The sequence below is a fragment of the Corapipo altera genome, unplaced genomic scaffold (assembly GCF_003945725.1).
Source record: "Corapipo altera isolate COAL_440 unplaced genomic scaffold, ASM394572v1 47, whole genome shotgun sequence".
Taxonomy (NCBI): Eukaryota; Metazoa; Chordata; class Aves; order Passeriformes; family Pipridae; genus Corapipo; species Corapipo altera.
In genome coordinates this window covers 2,123,442-2,137,313 of record NW_020884897.1, presented here as the reverse complement: position 1 = coordinate 2,137,313, position 13,872 = coordinate 2,123,442, and the positions used below count along the sequence as shown (strand labels likewise).

At 44.1% G+C, this 13,872-nt stretch overlaps 1 protein-coding gene across 3 annotated transcripts in view; it reads left to right on the top strand.

Annotated features, from left to right (window-relative positions):
- The first annotated feature begins 400 nt into the window (after nucleotides 1-400).
- Nucleotides 401-13,872, top strand: part of NRP1 (neuropilin 1) — a 112,719-nt gene continuing 99,247 nt past the window's right edge. For all 3 annotated transcript variants that reach the window (XM_027648432.1, XM_027648430.1, XM_027648431.1), the window contains exons 1-3: nucleotides 401-501; nucleotides 667-1,126; nucleotides 4,339-4,513. In XM_027648432.1, the coding sequence (XP_027504233.1) occupies nucleotides 1,060-1,126; nucleotides 4,339-4,513 (242 nt within the window). In that variant the 5' untranslated portion in view covers nucleotides 401-501; nucleotides 667-1,059. The remainder of the gene's footprint in view (nucleotides 502-666; nucleotides 1,127-4,338; nucleotides 4,514-13,872) is intronic.

The window sequence follows — 13,872 nt, the reverse complement described above, 5'->3', positions numbered from 1 at the left end:
GGGGGTGCGTTTGTGTGTGTGCGTGGGGCCGGGGCACGGCAGGACACGGCAGGACACGGCAGGGCAGGGCTGGGCAGGGCTGCGCGGGGCCGCGCAGGAGCCCGCGGGGCGGCGGGCGCAGGTGGTGCCTCCGCCCGGATCGGCTCTACCTGCCGTGCCGGGGGACGCCGCCTCTCGATCCCCCCTCTCCCCTCGCGTTCCCGCTCGCCAGACCACGCCTCGGCTGAGTGTCAGGGCTGGGGCTCGCCGTGTTTGTTTGTTCGTTCTTCTGCGCTGCCGATGTCTTGGGGGGCTGAGGAGGAGGAGGAGGAGAAGGAGGAGGGCGGGGAGGGGGAGGGGACTGGGGCTTGGGAGACGGCGGCTCCTCGGCCTCTCTTATTGCCGCTGAGTTGCGCTCCTCTTCCTCAGGCTGCGAGAAGGAGCCGCCCGGGCGCTTCCCCCTTCCCAGGCCGGCCGGGAGTCCCTGCGGCGGCAGCGCTCGCTCGTCCCCCGCTGGGGCAGGTGAGTGCGGGGCGCCGGGCACCGCTGGTACCGCGGGCACCGCCACCCCGGGGCTCCGGCCCCGCGGGAGAGCGGGGCAGGCGGCGGGGACGCAGTTTGCCAAACTCCAGCGCCCGGCTGCTCCCCGCTCACGGCCGCTTTCCCTTCCTTATTTCCCCTCCGCAGAGTACCCCCGCCCCGTCTCCCGGAGCCCGCCCGCCAGAGCGCTCCCGAGGTGCCGGCAGCAGCCAGGATTTTTGTCTGTCTTGTTTGTGTGTTTGTTGGGTTTTGTTTTTGTTATTTTTTTTCCCTCGTTTTCATTTGGCTTTCTAGTCTCGCTGGGAATGGCAGAGGCAGCGGCGCCTGGAGAAAGAACAAGTGTGGGGAAAGGGAGAGGGAGCCGGAGCTAAATGACAGGATGCGTGCGGCTTGAGGCACAGAGAGAAGCCAACCTCCCTCTGCCCCCGGGACTGCCTTTGCGGACCGTGCTTTCTGCTCCTCACTCCGGTTGCAGGATTTAAGGAAGAGTTGTGCGTGGAGGGCATTTTTATTTTTTTCCTCCTTTCCCCTGAAGGGAAAATGGATTGGGGACTTCTCCTGCACTGTGCAGCCCTCACCTTCACCCTCGCCAGGGCTCTGCGGAGCGGTGAGTGTAACGTGGGACGTCGGGTCTCAGCTTGGGCGGCTGTGGGCGCGGGAGTGGGCGGTGGGAGCCGGGGGGCCGCGGGACGTGAGCCTGGTTGGGGGGAACTTTCTGCCGGAGGAGGGATGCGGCAGAGTCCTCACCCGAGGATCGCCCACCCTGGCATTGCCTTACGATTTTATTTTCTGTTGTTTCGGGCTGTTGTATGAAGCAGACTGCTCATTCTCGTTGGATCAGGACAGCCAATTATCTTAATAATGTTCCGTCCCGTAGACAATTAAATGTCTCTCCTTTCGATATCTGAAAGATAATGAACACTTTAAAGGGAGGGCTTTCTCTCCTCTCCCCCCCCCCGCCCTTTCTATTTTCCAAAGCGTAAAGTTTTAGATCATGCCTCTTACTAGCTGTGTGTGTACCTGCGAGTAGTCTTCATACGGAGAGCTCTCAAGAGTACCCCTTTCCCAAGTCTGCAGCTTACGTGCAACTTGCACTGTGCCAAGAGAGGAGCTGAGCTCCTCTGTGAAGGCTCACGACTCCTTTCCAAGAGAAGAAATCCCATAACAAATGAGTGATGTAGCTAGCTTACTGTCAAGCAGCCCTTGAAAACACAACTAATTAAAAGCAGCATGCTCCTCCTTCCCCGAACAATGCCAGGGCACTGTGAATATTTCACTGCATGATGCGTTTTTAAAGATGGTCTAATTGTGGGACTGCTTGACGTTTAGCTCTTGCACATGAAACAGCTCGTGCGAGTCTTCCTTTCCCGGCAAATCCTGAGCAATTATTATTAACTAATTATCAAATATTTACTTTTGCCTGACTCGGTTTTCAATCTAAGTAATTAAAAGAAGAGAGCACCCTCCACTTATACTGGTATATTGTTTTAATAAGGGACCACAAGTGGAGTGTCAAGCAAGAAAGAGTATTAAAATCGCATGTTTTATGATGGAAGTTAATCTCTTTCCCAATATGTTCTGAAGAGGCTGCTTAATTTAATCAACCAGTGCTGTGGCACAGGAGCAGAGGTGCTAGAGGCGTGCACCAAGCTTGGCGTGGGGATGCTCTGAGAGGTGCACTTTGCTCATCCCCCCAGCCCAGGTGAGGGGTGTGGGCAGCTGCTTCCCACATAAACCCATATTGCTGCTAGTCCTGTACCTCTGAGGAGTGGGAGAGGGCCACTCCATGCTTTTGTTGATCATTTCTCTCTATTAAAAGAAGGGGAGTAGAGCCAGTTGCTTGGCAGAAGCCTCCACTATGAGTGGTTATTGTGGTGGTCTTGTTGGAATCACCAAGGCTATTAACCTCCCCTATAACCTACCAGACCTACTTATGCCACCTTCACCTACAATGCAGTATTAGTGTCCACTAAATTAATTCGTTAACCTTATTTGGAACTAATGGTCCAAAGTCATTAGAAACTGTTCTTCTTAATCAAGTGTGAGAGAGACTGCACAGAGCCAGGGAGTCTAGCAGACCGCATTATCTTATTACACTGTCACTTTCCCAGAAATCACAGATTAAGGAGCCCTGGTGGTAGTGAGTCCACCTCAGCGTCCTCTGAAGTGACTCTGTCAAGTGACTAGAAGCAGAACTGCTTTATTTCAGGCATTTAACAGATGCCAGACTCTGCCATGTTGTTTGCAGGGCTGGAGTGGGCTTAATGAGACAGGATCACTTTCCGAGTGTGCTTACACAGGGAGGAAAAGGCAAGATTCCCTGAGAGCCCCAGACAGCGGATTAGCAAGATCACCAGTGACAGCTTTTGAGCTTTGAGCTGCAGTTCCTTTTGTTCTGGTCAGAGGAAAACAGCCTGTTTTGCAAAGGCACAGCGGAAATATAATAAGATAGCCTTTCCCAGCAACGTGCTTAGCAGTATCTGGGTTTTGACCATATAGCTGAGTATGTATCATCCCCTTCTCTTCTAATTTATGGCAAATAATTTCTATAAAGAGTATTGCTTTATGCATTTTTGATGTGCGCTTTCTCATTCATTTCCATTTGACCTGTTTTTCCTACAGTAAAATCCTGTACATTTATAAATTCATGCTGAGAGCAAGGATTGCCATTTTGCTTTCACAGGGAATGTATTAGATAGAGCGCTGCAGCCTGTATATACCACTATTGGGATGTGATGATATATAGTCTTGCTTTTTAGTGGGGACATTCTTCTTGTCCGTAGTTTACTGTCATGTTTTATTGCTCCAAATTAAAATCAATGTGTGGAGAATATTATTCTTACCTCAAGGTCTGTTGAAAGAAATCCATAGTATTAAAAAAGTGATAATACAAACCTGCACTGGACAGTGGAGTGAGTGACTGTGTAGGTTGGATTTCTTGCCCCTTTTCATTTTTCTATAAACCTTAAACCTTTACAATGCTGATCAGAGGAGCAAGATGCAGCACACCACACTTCAGTCACACTTGGTGATTCTTGAAACTTTTGCAACTATTTTCCTATTAGAAATAAATCTTTGTTTTTTGGGAAGGGAGGAAGGAATGGAAGAGACAGGAAGGGATGTTGTTCTGCTCCATTACTTTGATGCAGTCTCCAAGCATGAACAAACTTCCTTGAAAGAATAAATAGTGGATGATTTCTGCTTCACTAGAGCTACTTTGTTGTCTGCTACCCTGGGTTTGAAGAGCACAGATAGTTTCAACCTGTCTAGATTTATGGACTGATAAAACAAAGGCGGGGTCTGCTGCGAGTGAGCTTGGATCCACCAAGACAATCTCAGTGGTCAGTGACACAGACCAGGCTTATCCCACAGCTGGGCAGGGGGTCAAACGGCATCCCTTTACACCTCCTCCCAGCTTTTCTTAAAACTTCATACTTAAGAAGATTATACTTTTTAGAGTTAATTGTCTCCTATGTACTCTTCTGAGCCAACATTAACGCTATTGTGAAGGGTGCAAGGTTTTGACACTGTAAAGGGCACTGTTGGAGAGGAGGGCTTTTTAAAACAGTATCCTTACTGTTTGGAAATGGGGTATCTTCTACTACATACTGCCTTAAGGATGGGGTTGGAGAAGGAGGCCTCTTCCTTTTGGTGCAACATAGCAGAGATACCTTTAAAGGCGTAAGGATGCAGCATAGTTTTGCCTGTAGAAGGCTGCGGCCCCGCAGCATTCCCACGGCAGCCAGCCGGTCTGCTTGGGGTGTGGGTGCTTGCTGGGGGCACTGAGACCAAGCCCATCTGTTTGCTTCTCCCTCGCAGATAAGTGCGGCGACACGATCAAAATTCTAAGCCCCGGGTACCTCACGTCTCCCGGCTACCCGCAGTCCTACCACCCGAGCCAGAAGTGCGAGTGGCTGATCCAGGCGCCGGAGCCGTACCAGCGCATCATGATCAACTTCAACCCGCACTTCGACCTGGAGGACCGCGACTGCAAGTGAGTGCGGAGCGCCAGGGCTCCACCTGCCGGCAGCCCGGGGCCGCGCCGCCCGCCCGCGCCCGCGGGGATCCCGCTCCCGGGGTCGGGTTGCGGCCGCAGGCACTCCGACAAGCGTCCTTCGGGGAGAGGGGGAGGTGTGGGGTGTTAAAAAGATCTTTACAGCTTTCCCAGTGCGTTTGAGCTGCGCCTGCCCGATGGGCTGCGAGCTGCTGGCGATCGGTGGTGATACGCGGTATGGGGGTGCGGTCGGGGTGAGGCACCGTTTGTTGGCCTGCCTGCTTTTGTGAGTAAGTCTCTGGAGTTTGGAAAAGTAGTTCCTTTTTCTTTTGTGCCCCCCAGCTCCGAACGGCCCATGGCAGAGGCAGGCCATTTATAAATTGCCAAATCCTCTTAACGTAAGGTTAGTCTGGCATTTGCTCTCATGCTTTAAAGGGCAGTGGACTGGAGGACTGATAGTCATATTTCCCCCTTTCTGCCTTTGCTGCTGATTTATGGCCAGTAGCTCTTCTTTCCCCTCCTCGTGCTCTCCAGTAGCACCCTGAGAAGAAGAAGGGGAGAACTGAGGCTGCCTTTGCTCCCTTGTCCTCTCATTCCCTTTGACCGTCTGTTCCAAAAGTGAGAAGGGGAATCAGAACCACCCAGAAGCTGTTCTCCACTTTCCCCCAAATCTGTAAACTGCATAGCTTGCCCAAGGCAACACATGGTCAGATCATTCCCCTCTTCAACATGCCCTCTAAATTCAGCCTGCTTATTTCATGAAGAAAATATTTTAGTGATTCATTATTTAAATATTCCTTGAGTATCATATTTTTTCATTCTCTTCTGATAACTGCAATAGAGTTGCTATTCATTAATGCTACTAGTCAAGATTTTCTCTGCGTGTCAGAAAGATTAAACTCAATAGCCAGTGGTGTTTGCCATTTCTTGGACGTATTCAGGATTTGGTCCCATAAAATCATGTTTAGCTCATCAGGAGTGGTTGTAACAGACCATGAGATTAGAGTGTTGGATTTAGAGAAAGAGAGCAACTGTACTCAAGCACTTAATTTTTACCATGCACGTCTTTGTTCCTATTATTTAATAAATTGATTACTTAGATCACAATTACTGTTTTCTCTTAAAATGAAGTTCTTTAATGATGCAGTGTAGTGCTTAGTTGCTTTTTTGTTGTTTTGTTGTGTTTTTTTTTTATAACCACTTATACAGCCACATTTCACTACCATAGTTGAGTGATAATGCAGGAAAACCCTGTGCTCATAAAACTAAACTGACTCTTCGTTAAAATGAGGTTTTACTGTGGCGTTGGAGCTGCAGCTCATATTCACACCATATGTTCACATGCTGACTTCCCATTCTTTAATTTTTAATGTCTTGTACTCGGGTAGTGATTCACTTCCCTGTGTCTTCTTGATACAGGTTTTGCTTTCATTCTGTGGGACGCTGCTAATTCTTTAAAATGTTTGTCACTCTTTGTCTCTTAGATAAAAACTGGAAAATTAAATGAAGTGTCAAATCCTTTTTCTCTCCTTCTAGAATGCATGTTTTTCCAACTCTGTAAAACCAACATGGGCTTTGGCAGCAGTAAAATGGTGTACAGCATACAATTATTTGAAGAACAAGTAATCTTTGTGGCATAGGGTTGTGCTAAACAGTGTTAGACTGAGCTGAACTGGGTCCAGAGAAAGGATTGACTCCCTCCCTCTGTTGCTTCCTTCTCAATGTTCATTGTCCACTCTCCCCCCTGCATTATTTCTTCCTCTGAAACGGAGCCCAGTGCAGTAATGAGATGGTAGTGGGTGGAAGGAAGTCTCTACACAGGGCTGTTTGCATTGTCTGTGCAGTATGTGATGGTGATGACTTTACCATTATTTTGACTATGCTGAAATGCTGATTTTCTAGGCTTACTCAACTGCTACTTCACATACATTGAAAATTGTTCTTTTTAACTTAAGAGGGATTGTATTTGTGCAAAGAAAAAGCTTAGGACCCGAATAACAGAAAATTATTCCAGCAGCAGGAATTTCTCAGCAATCTCCGTGGTCTGAAATTTCAGCATCTACTTACAAAATTCACATTCCTTGTACCAAATATAGGATAAACCAGGAGATTAAAGCAATAAAATAATCACAAGATTTTTTGGTTTTGAGGCTAAGTACACTTTGTTTTTCTAATGTACTTAGTTTATTAGAAACTCAGTCTGCAATCTAGAAATGTGTAATTTAGGTTACACTCTAGTTTATTGAAAAGTTTAGCACTGTAAATTAATAAACACTTAAATATGAAATGCAGATAGAAAATGAGAGATAAGGGAATTTGTGTCTGGGAACAAAAAATGTCCCATACAATTAGAGTAGACTAGAGAAGATTAGCTTGCTGGCCTAGCTCCCAAAATCCTCTTTATAATGCTGTTCATTGCATCTTGGACTTTAGTTAGAGTTGAAAACAACTTTAACAGGGACCCCCTGAGCCCAGGAAGGCAAACAATGTGACTTTGGAAAGGTTATCTTCTTGTTCCATAGTGCCAACAAGAAAATCAAGGGGCCTTATCTAACTTTTAAAAATATTACTCTATACAGAGGGCTAGATATATTGAAATGTAAAACTGGTGAAAGGCTGATTCTCTGAGGAGAGTCAAAAGCAACACATTTAAACATTAGCTGTACTGAAGCTGTTCCCAGTTAGTCTCTTTGTATATTAAGGTTTGGAATTAATTTAAAAATATGCCCTTGATTTACCTACTTATTATGCCATGCTTTAATGAATAAGCATTTCTCAAATGACTGCTAATAAAATTCATATATGTATGTTTTTCTGACAATCAGAACCATTTGAGTTGTTTTAAATTTCAAGTAAACATGGTGAAAATTCCTGTTTCTTTGGAGGCATTCCAAAGGACTGAACTTTCACAGTTTTGAAGAATAAAGACACGCAAATAATTAAAAATATGTTCACACAAGCTAGGTTCATCTAATAGAAAATCTTGTAGACAGAACTACTGTACCAGCTTAATGGAAATACTGGGTTTTGACAGGAAGTATACAAATATGTCAACCACAGATTGTTATCAAGAACATATATAATGAAAAAATACACAGTCTCTTTTTAACTTTTAACTCTAATGAGTGTTATGCCTCCTCTTGTGGAGGCCAAGACACAGAAATTATGGTTGTACTTTAAGAGAAAACTAGTTTTGGTTTGCCATTTTGCCTTTTCTCAAGTGAGCCCAAATAACAACCCTGCATTTTTGAAGTCAGGAACATGGTTAAAATGAACAGAAGAGACAAAACATATGGCCACATATTAGTTAAAATGCTCCAGTGTTTGTTGCATGTGGTAAATGCTTTTCAGCACTTAGTGCAAGCTGTACAAGTCTCGTGTTGCTGAAATATCCTACTGTGTAAATGTAGCCATCTTGAATCTAGTAAAACTTTATACCTAGATAATAAACAAGAATGTCACTGATACAGTACTTTGAATTTATGGAACTTTTCCGGTTTCCCAGCAATGCACACTATCAGCATGATAATTTATAATGGTTTGTGACAAATGTTGCTGAGCAAAGAGGTGTGTGGTTACATTCAGATCAGATGTCATTATCTAGGGAGCAATAAAAATTTCACAGACACTAGGTTAAAAACATTAAGAAAATGAATGTGAAGCTTCAGAAGAAAAGGGCTTAAGAAAGGTGGCAGGTTTGGTAGAGAAAGCCCAATAGTGGTTTCCTTACTGACAAATTATTGACTTTGTTGCCAGACTTGACTGTATTGCTTTACAAGGTTTTCATAGATATGCCACATGGCACTATTGTTTTATTGGCCATCATTTACAGACGTAGAGAATAAATATTATCCTCGCTTAACACTTATGGATTATATACACAATGCTGTCAAATCGCTCAGAATGGAAAAATTACCCATTTTGGAAACCTTCACATTGTAGAAGGAAAGATGTCATAGATAATTATTCTTTATATTGCCTTTACCAGGGATTAGTTAGAGTGATGAGATTAGAGCTGTATAGAAATTGCAGTCAGCTACAGAATACAGAGCAAAAAATACCTGTTTGTTTATATAGAAGAGAATGGCTCCTCCAGATCCTTAAGTAAGAAAGAAAGCATAGGTATCCTACAGGGTGAAACTGTAGCCCCATGGAACTCCCACAGACCTTAATGATGTCAGAAATTCATCCATCCATTTTATTTCTAAATAATGTCAATGGATTTATGCTGCAAATCTGTAGGTATAACAAACTGAAGCTGGTAAAATAAACAGGAGCAAACCAAGTCACAGCTCAGCCGTTCTTTAGTTCCTGCAAAGTTTAAGCTTTCGTTTGCTTTTGTCTAAATCCTGGTTCTTATTCTTCCACACGGCTTTGTGCGGACTTTGTGCCTCTCGTTTGTTCCTTTTGTGCAGGGGTGGTTCGAGCCCTTTGGGTTGAGCTGATGGGAGTAAGAGTGCACGTGTCCGTGTTGCTCGTCTGGACAGCCACCCATAAAGGACACTGCTGGGACTTGCCTGTTTCTGCCATCAGCAGCATGCAATAGCTGCTTCCTGACTGCCCAGAGGTGCATCTGGAGCCTGCCCAGTCCTGAGCTGCTCCCACAAACAGCACCAAGGACATCTCGGGCATAATGGGGGATCTGGGCCTAGTGCAACCCCACTGCCCTTGGAAGCAGTGGGAACTTTGCCCTCTACTACCACAGAGCTGTCTCCCATGATTCTTGAAGGCTGTGGAGAAGGGTGCAGCACAGGCACTTCTGTATCAGTCGTTTGGATGGCAAATATCAGTCTGTATCAGTCGTTTGGATGGCAAATATCAGTCAGTCCTTCCTAATTCCCTCTCTCTCTGCTGCTGTTGAGTTCAGCAGGCAGAGAGGTGCCTGCAGGTGACAACGCAGGGTAAGGGCTGGGCTGTCATAGGAGCAGAGTTGTTCAGGTCTGTGGGAGGCAGAGATGGTGTTTGCCCACGGTTGACTAGAGAGGTCTGAAGGAGCCAAGGCCTCTGAGCTTCCCAACAGAAATATGGCTTTAGCAGCCTGGCCCTGCTCCCCTAAGCATCAGCATGGGGCTTTTAGTGTATTTCAGCAGGATGAGGTACCTAAGAGAGGTGGGAATGCCCCTGCTTGCTCTGATCTGGATTAACTAAACCACCCAGCCCAAACCTCTGGAGCCACCCCACAGCAGACACTGCTGCCCAGGCACAGGTGGGCAGAGGCATCTCTGTCGAAGCCATGAGGGGGACGTGGGCACTGACACCCTGGGAAGGTCGTATCTGGGCCAAAGGGGCAACATCTCCACCCCTTTACCTCCCTCAAAAATCTGTCCCTCAAAAGCTGTTTGGGGTTACTGAGAGGTTATTTGGAAGTACTAAGGGGATGAAGGGAACCATCCTTTATTCTGTCCCTAAACCAAGAAACAAGTGGTTTTGGTGTAGTCTGGGATGAGTTGTTGCAGTGGATTTGGGGGGCATGTGGTATCTCATGTTTCTGGGCACGCTTTGAGGGAATTTCTGTGCTTTATATAAAGCACACAAAATGCTTTCTCAGGGAGCATGCTCTAGACCCAGGCAGCCCTGCTGGTGGCCACTGCTCTTTGGTACCCTCTGTGAGGCTGCAGTAAGCTGTGCCAAGGAAAGGAATTAACCCAGAGCCCAAGCAGGATCAGGGAAGCAGAAAACACTTGTTCTGCTCCAAAATCTTCCCTTAACTTAAAGATTCTGGATTATGAAAATATATACAATGTTCTCTTTGCTATAAGATTCAGCATGTATTTGCACACGAGTATCAGATGCAAGCATCTAAAGATAATGCTGTTATTTTATTGTGCTTTAGAGACTAAATAAGAGTTGAAACAAGTTGAAAGTTATATTGTTTTTCTGATTATACAGTGTAATAAAAAGATTCCTTTGTTGTTTATCCAAGCAGTTAACTCTTGGAGAAGTCTCTATTGTCAAACTGTTTAACAATTCCTTCTTTTAGAGTAGTGGTTTGAACTTGAGTTTTCTCAGGAAAAGGTGTTAGGAAATCCAGGACCAAACTGCCTGGTCATAGCTAGAGAGTTTGTGCTGGCCTGTGTTTAGGGCTCAGGTGTTGGATGCAGAGCCCGATGTTGCACTCTATCTGTATGGGTACATTCCCTGGCACAGTGGAGCCTTGACTTGGGTCTCTTTACAGTAGCACACTAAAACTGTAAAACCAGTCACATGCAGGTGTTTCTATTAATCTGGACAGTTAAGTGAACTGTGAGAAGAATTCTGTCTAGATGCACTACAACCAGATGCCCTTCAGACAGGAAAAATTTGAGGGTCAAATATGGATTCCCTTAAGCCTAATCCTTCATCCTTTCTGTGGACAGAGATAAACAAACTCAGAACAGAGATCTGAATCCTTTCTAAATTGAAACCCAGGGACATTGGCATTAGCCCCATGAAACTCACAACATGTTTTCAGTCAACCCCACACTGCTCTTCACCGTCCTCTCCTGCGCTAATCTAATTGAAACAAAAACCTATGTGTCTCTGAAAATTAGTTTCTTAATTATAGCTTATTGCAAGCTATAAAATTGGATCATAATTTACTAATTATGATATATTTTTATACAGCTGATGCAAAACAAAATTCAATTATTTTCTTTTGTAGTATTTCCAAAGAGTGAAATTATATTTGAAAATTGGATATACATGCGCTCACATGTATATGTCTGTGCTTATATATCACACAGGACTACTTAGATATAGGTATACGTGTTACATGCGCCTTTTTAGGACTGTGCCTATATACGTGTATTTGTGTCTGTGTTATAGATTTCTTAGTTTATGTAGAAGTTCCTAAAGTAAATCTACTAATTAAAGTGCTAATATCCATCTTAAGGCTGATAATTAGGTATAAAGAGAAAAAGAGACAGGATTAGTGTTCAGATCATGTTCCAAATGCCTCTTAATTGGGTGTTTGTAATCAATCCTGTTTGTAAGAGGCAGTGGTTTGGCAGAATAAAGAATGAAAAAGGCTTAGCCCTGCTATTTTCCTGTTAGTTGACTTGGCCATAGTATTTAGGTCAGGATCCAGTGTCAAACAAGGTAATTTTGTCAGCCTTAGCAATCCTCACAAAATGTAAAAAAATCTTATCTAATGATATATTTTCAAGCTAAAAACTCTCTCAAGCTAAAGAGCTATTTTTATCCAGAATCTTAAAAATTGTTTTCAAGTGAACCACAGGAAAGACTTTGTTCTCCTGGCTTCTGTCCACCACTGACTTCTGAAACCATGTCTGAGTTCACTGTGGGTCTTTCATTGCATTGACCTTGGCACTTTTCTCACCAAGCCACAGTTTTCCATCATAAAACCACACAGCTTGGTATAATGATTATTTCTTTATCCTGAGTAACCAAACAATTTTTTAAACAGGGTGACATATTTCCCTCTTGCACTGTGGGAAGCAAGCACCTGGCCATTTCCAAATAGACTTTTAATGAACTTCCTGAAGGAGATTCGAGAGAAGTTTAATAAGTCACCTGCCAACTTTCTGGGAGCATAGGTCATTTGCTTTTCTGTAGGAATTCACAAAAATGTGAGAATAACCCCCTTCCTAAGTCCTAAACTTCCATGGAGGAAATTGATTTTCATGGGCAATATCAAAGGTTTTTAAAAGCGTAACCTCAAAAATCAAATTTCTGATTGTTTTTTACACATCAGGTACTGTGAAACTCTGTGATCCACAGAGCTGGTTAAGAACTGTGTGAGCTTTATAGTAATATATTTAAACAGGAACGGATTGTGCATATTTAGACTCATCTTGCATGTTAATATCATTACAAGCATTTTACGTAATGCTATAAAATGAAGAATTTAGATGGCTCAAAAGGACCATTGAGAAAATATCTCCATATGTGGAAGAGACACCCATTTAATGTGATGATTTCCTCCAGAAGAAACTATGCATATCCCAGAAGCACAATAACCAGCTGTTGTACAGGAGAAACTGGGCGTTTGTCTGCTGCCTTCCATGCTGACGTGGAGTTGCAGTGGCCACATGTCCCATGTCTCCCCTAAATACAGATGGACTGAGCCTCACACTGAACGAGAGCCTGGGTTAATCTCTTCCTTACACTCCCAGCAGCTTGGGTTCCATTGCACACTTGTGCTGTGGGCTGCTCTTTGCCCCCATGTGAAGACACAGTCATCAGAGCTGTGGGGTGGGACAGGGATTGGAGCACCCCACTGCAGGTAGGGGCATGCACTGACCTTGCAGCTCAGCCCTTTGCTGGAGCCATATCCCACTGCTTTTTATCTTTGAAAAGAAGATACAGGTAGTTCTTTTTCTTTTTTTTTTCTCCTTTGAACACTCCTTATTAAATTGGAAGTTGGTAACCTAGAGATAACTAGAGAGGTCTGTTCACACCCTAGTGATTATTCTGCCTCAAGCTTTGAGAAATGCTCCCTCACAGCCAAAGTTTTACTCATTCACATAAACAGTCACGCTGAAGTCAATTAAAACAACAGACTCACTTTGTGCAGGACTAATAGCTAGGACATACATTTCTGGCACTACACAAATTAATAATTGCTTTTTAGAACAGTGGTTTTCAGATGCTTGCAGAGTAATTTACAATACAGTGGAAGATTCAGTTTCATACTTTTTTGTCTCCTCAATTCATAAATCACCATAAATAGGTTATCAGTTCTTCTCCAGCTCTTAGCTCTTAATAGTGAAGGTCTGGGACAAGTTGCTAAGTGCATGAGTGAGAATCAAAGTTTGCCTTATTGTAGGATCTTGTGCCAATCTGTCATTAAGCCAGACAACTTCTACCGACTTTCTTCTGATGTATTCATCTGTAACAAGGGAAGCAGATCAGCAATTTAGAAAAGCTTTAGCTTGATCACCATGCAGAACTGTAGGCTACGCTGCCTATTTCCATAGCGATCACACCACTTTGCCAGATGCAAAATGAGAGGCTTACATCCTTCATGCTAAAAACCCTTCTTAGAGGAAATCCTAGGCTGTCGCTTCGTTTGAGTAGCTTTAGCTAAGTCTAGAAAAATATGCAAAGGTAGCTCTTAAATAAAAACTCTTTTTTTTCTGTTTCACAGCCATGTCCATAATCTGTTTTGGAGACAGAGGCATAAGATGTATTAGCATGGCAGGCATATGTTCTGATTGCTGAGTGTTTTTTGACATTCCCAGAAAACCCCTGAGACTTTGTGTCACAGTTCTATAAACTTTATCTATTTGTATATTCATATCTGGGCTTAAATCCAAAACTTCTTTGCATGCATTTAAAGCAGACGGTTTAGGTTTCAGATGGCAAGCAGTTAAATCAGGTACACGTTTTAACCACTCCACATAGTCTAACATTCTGAT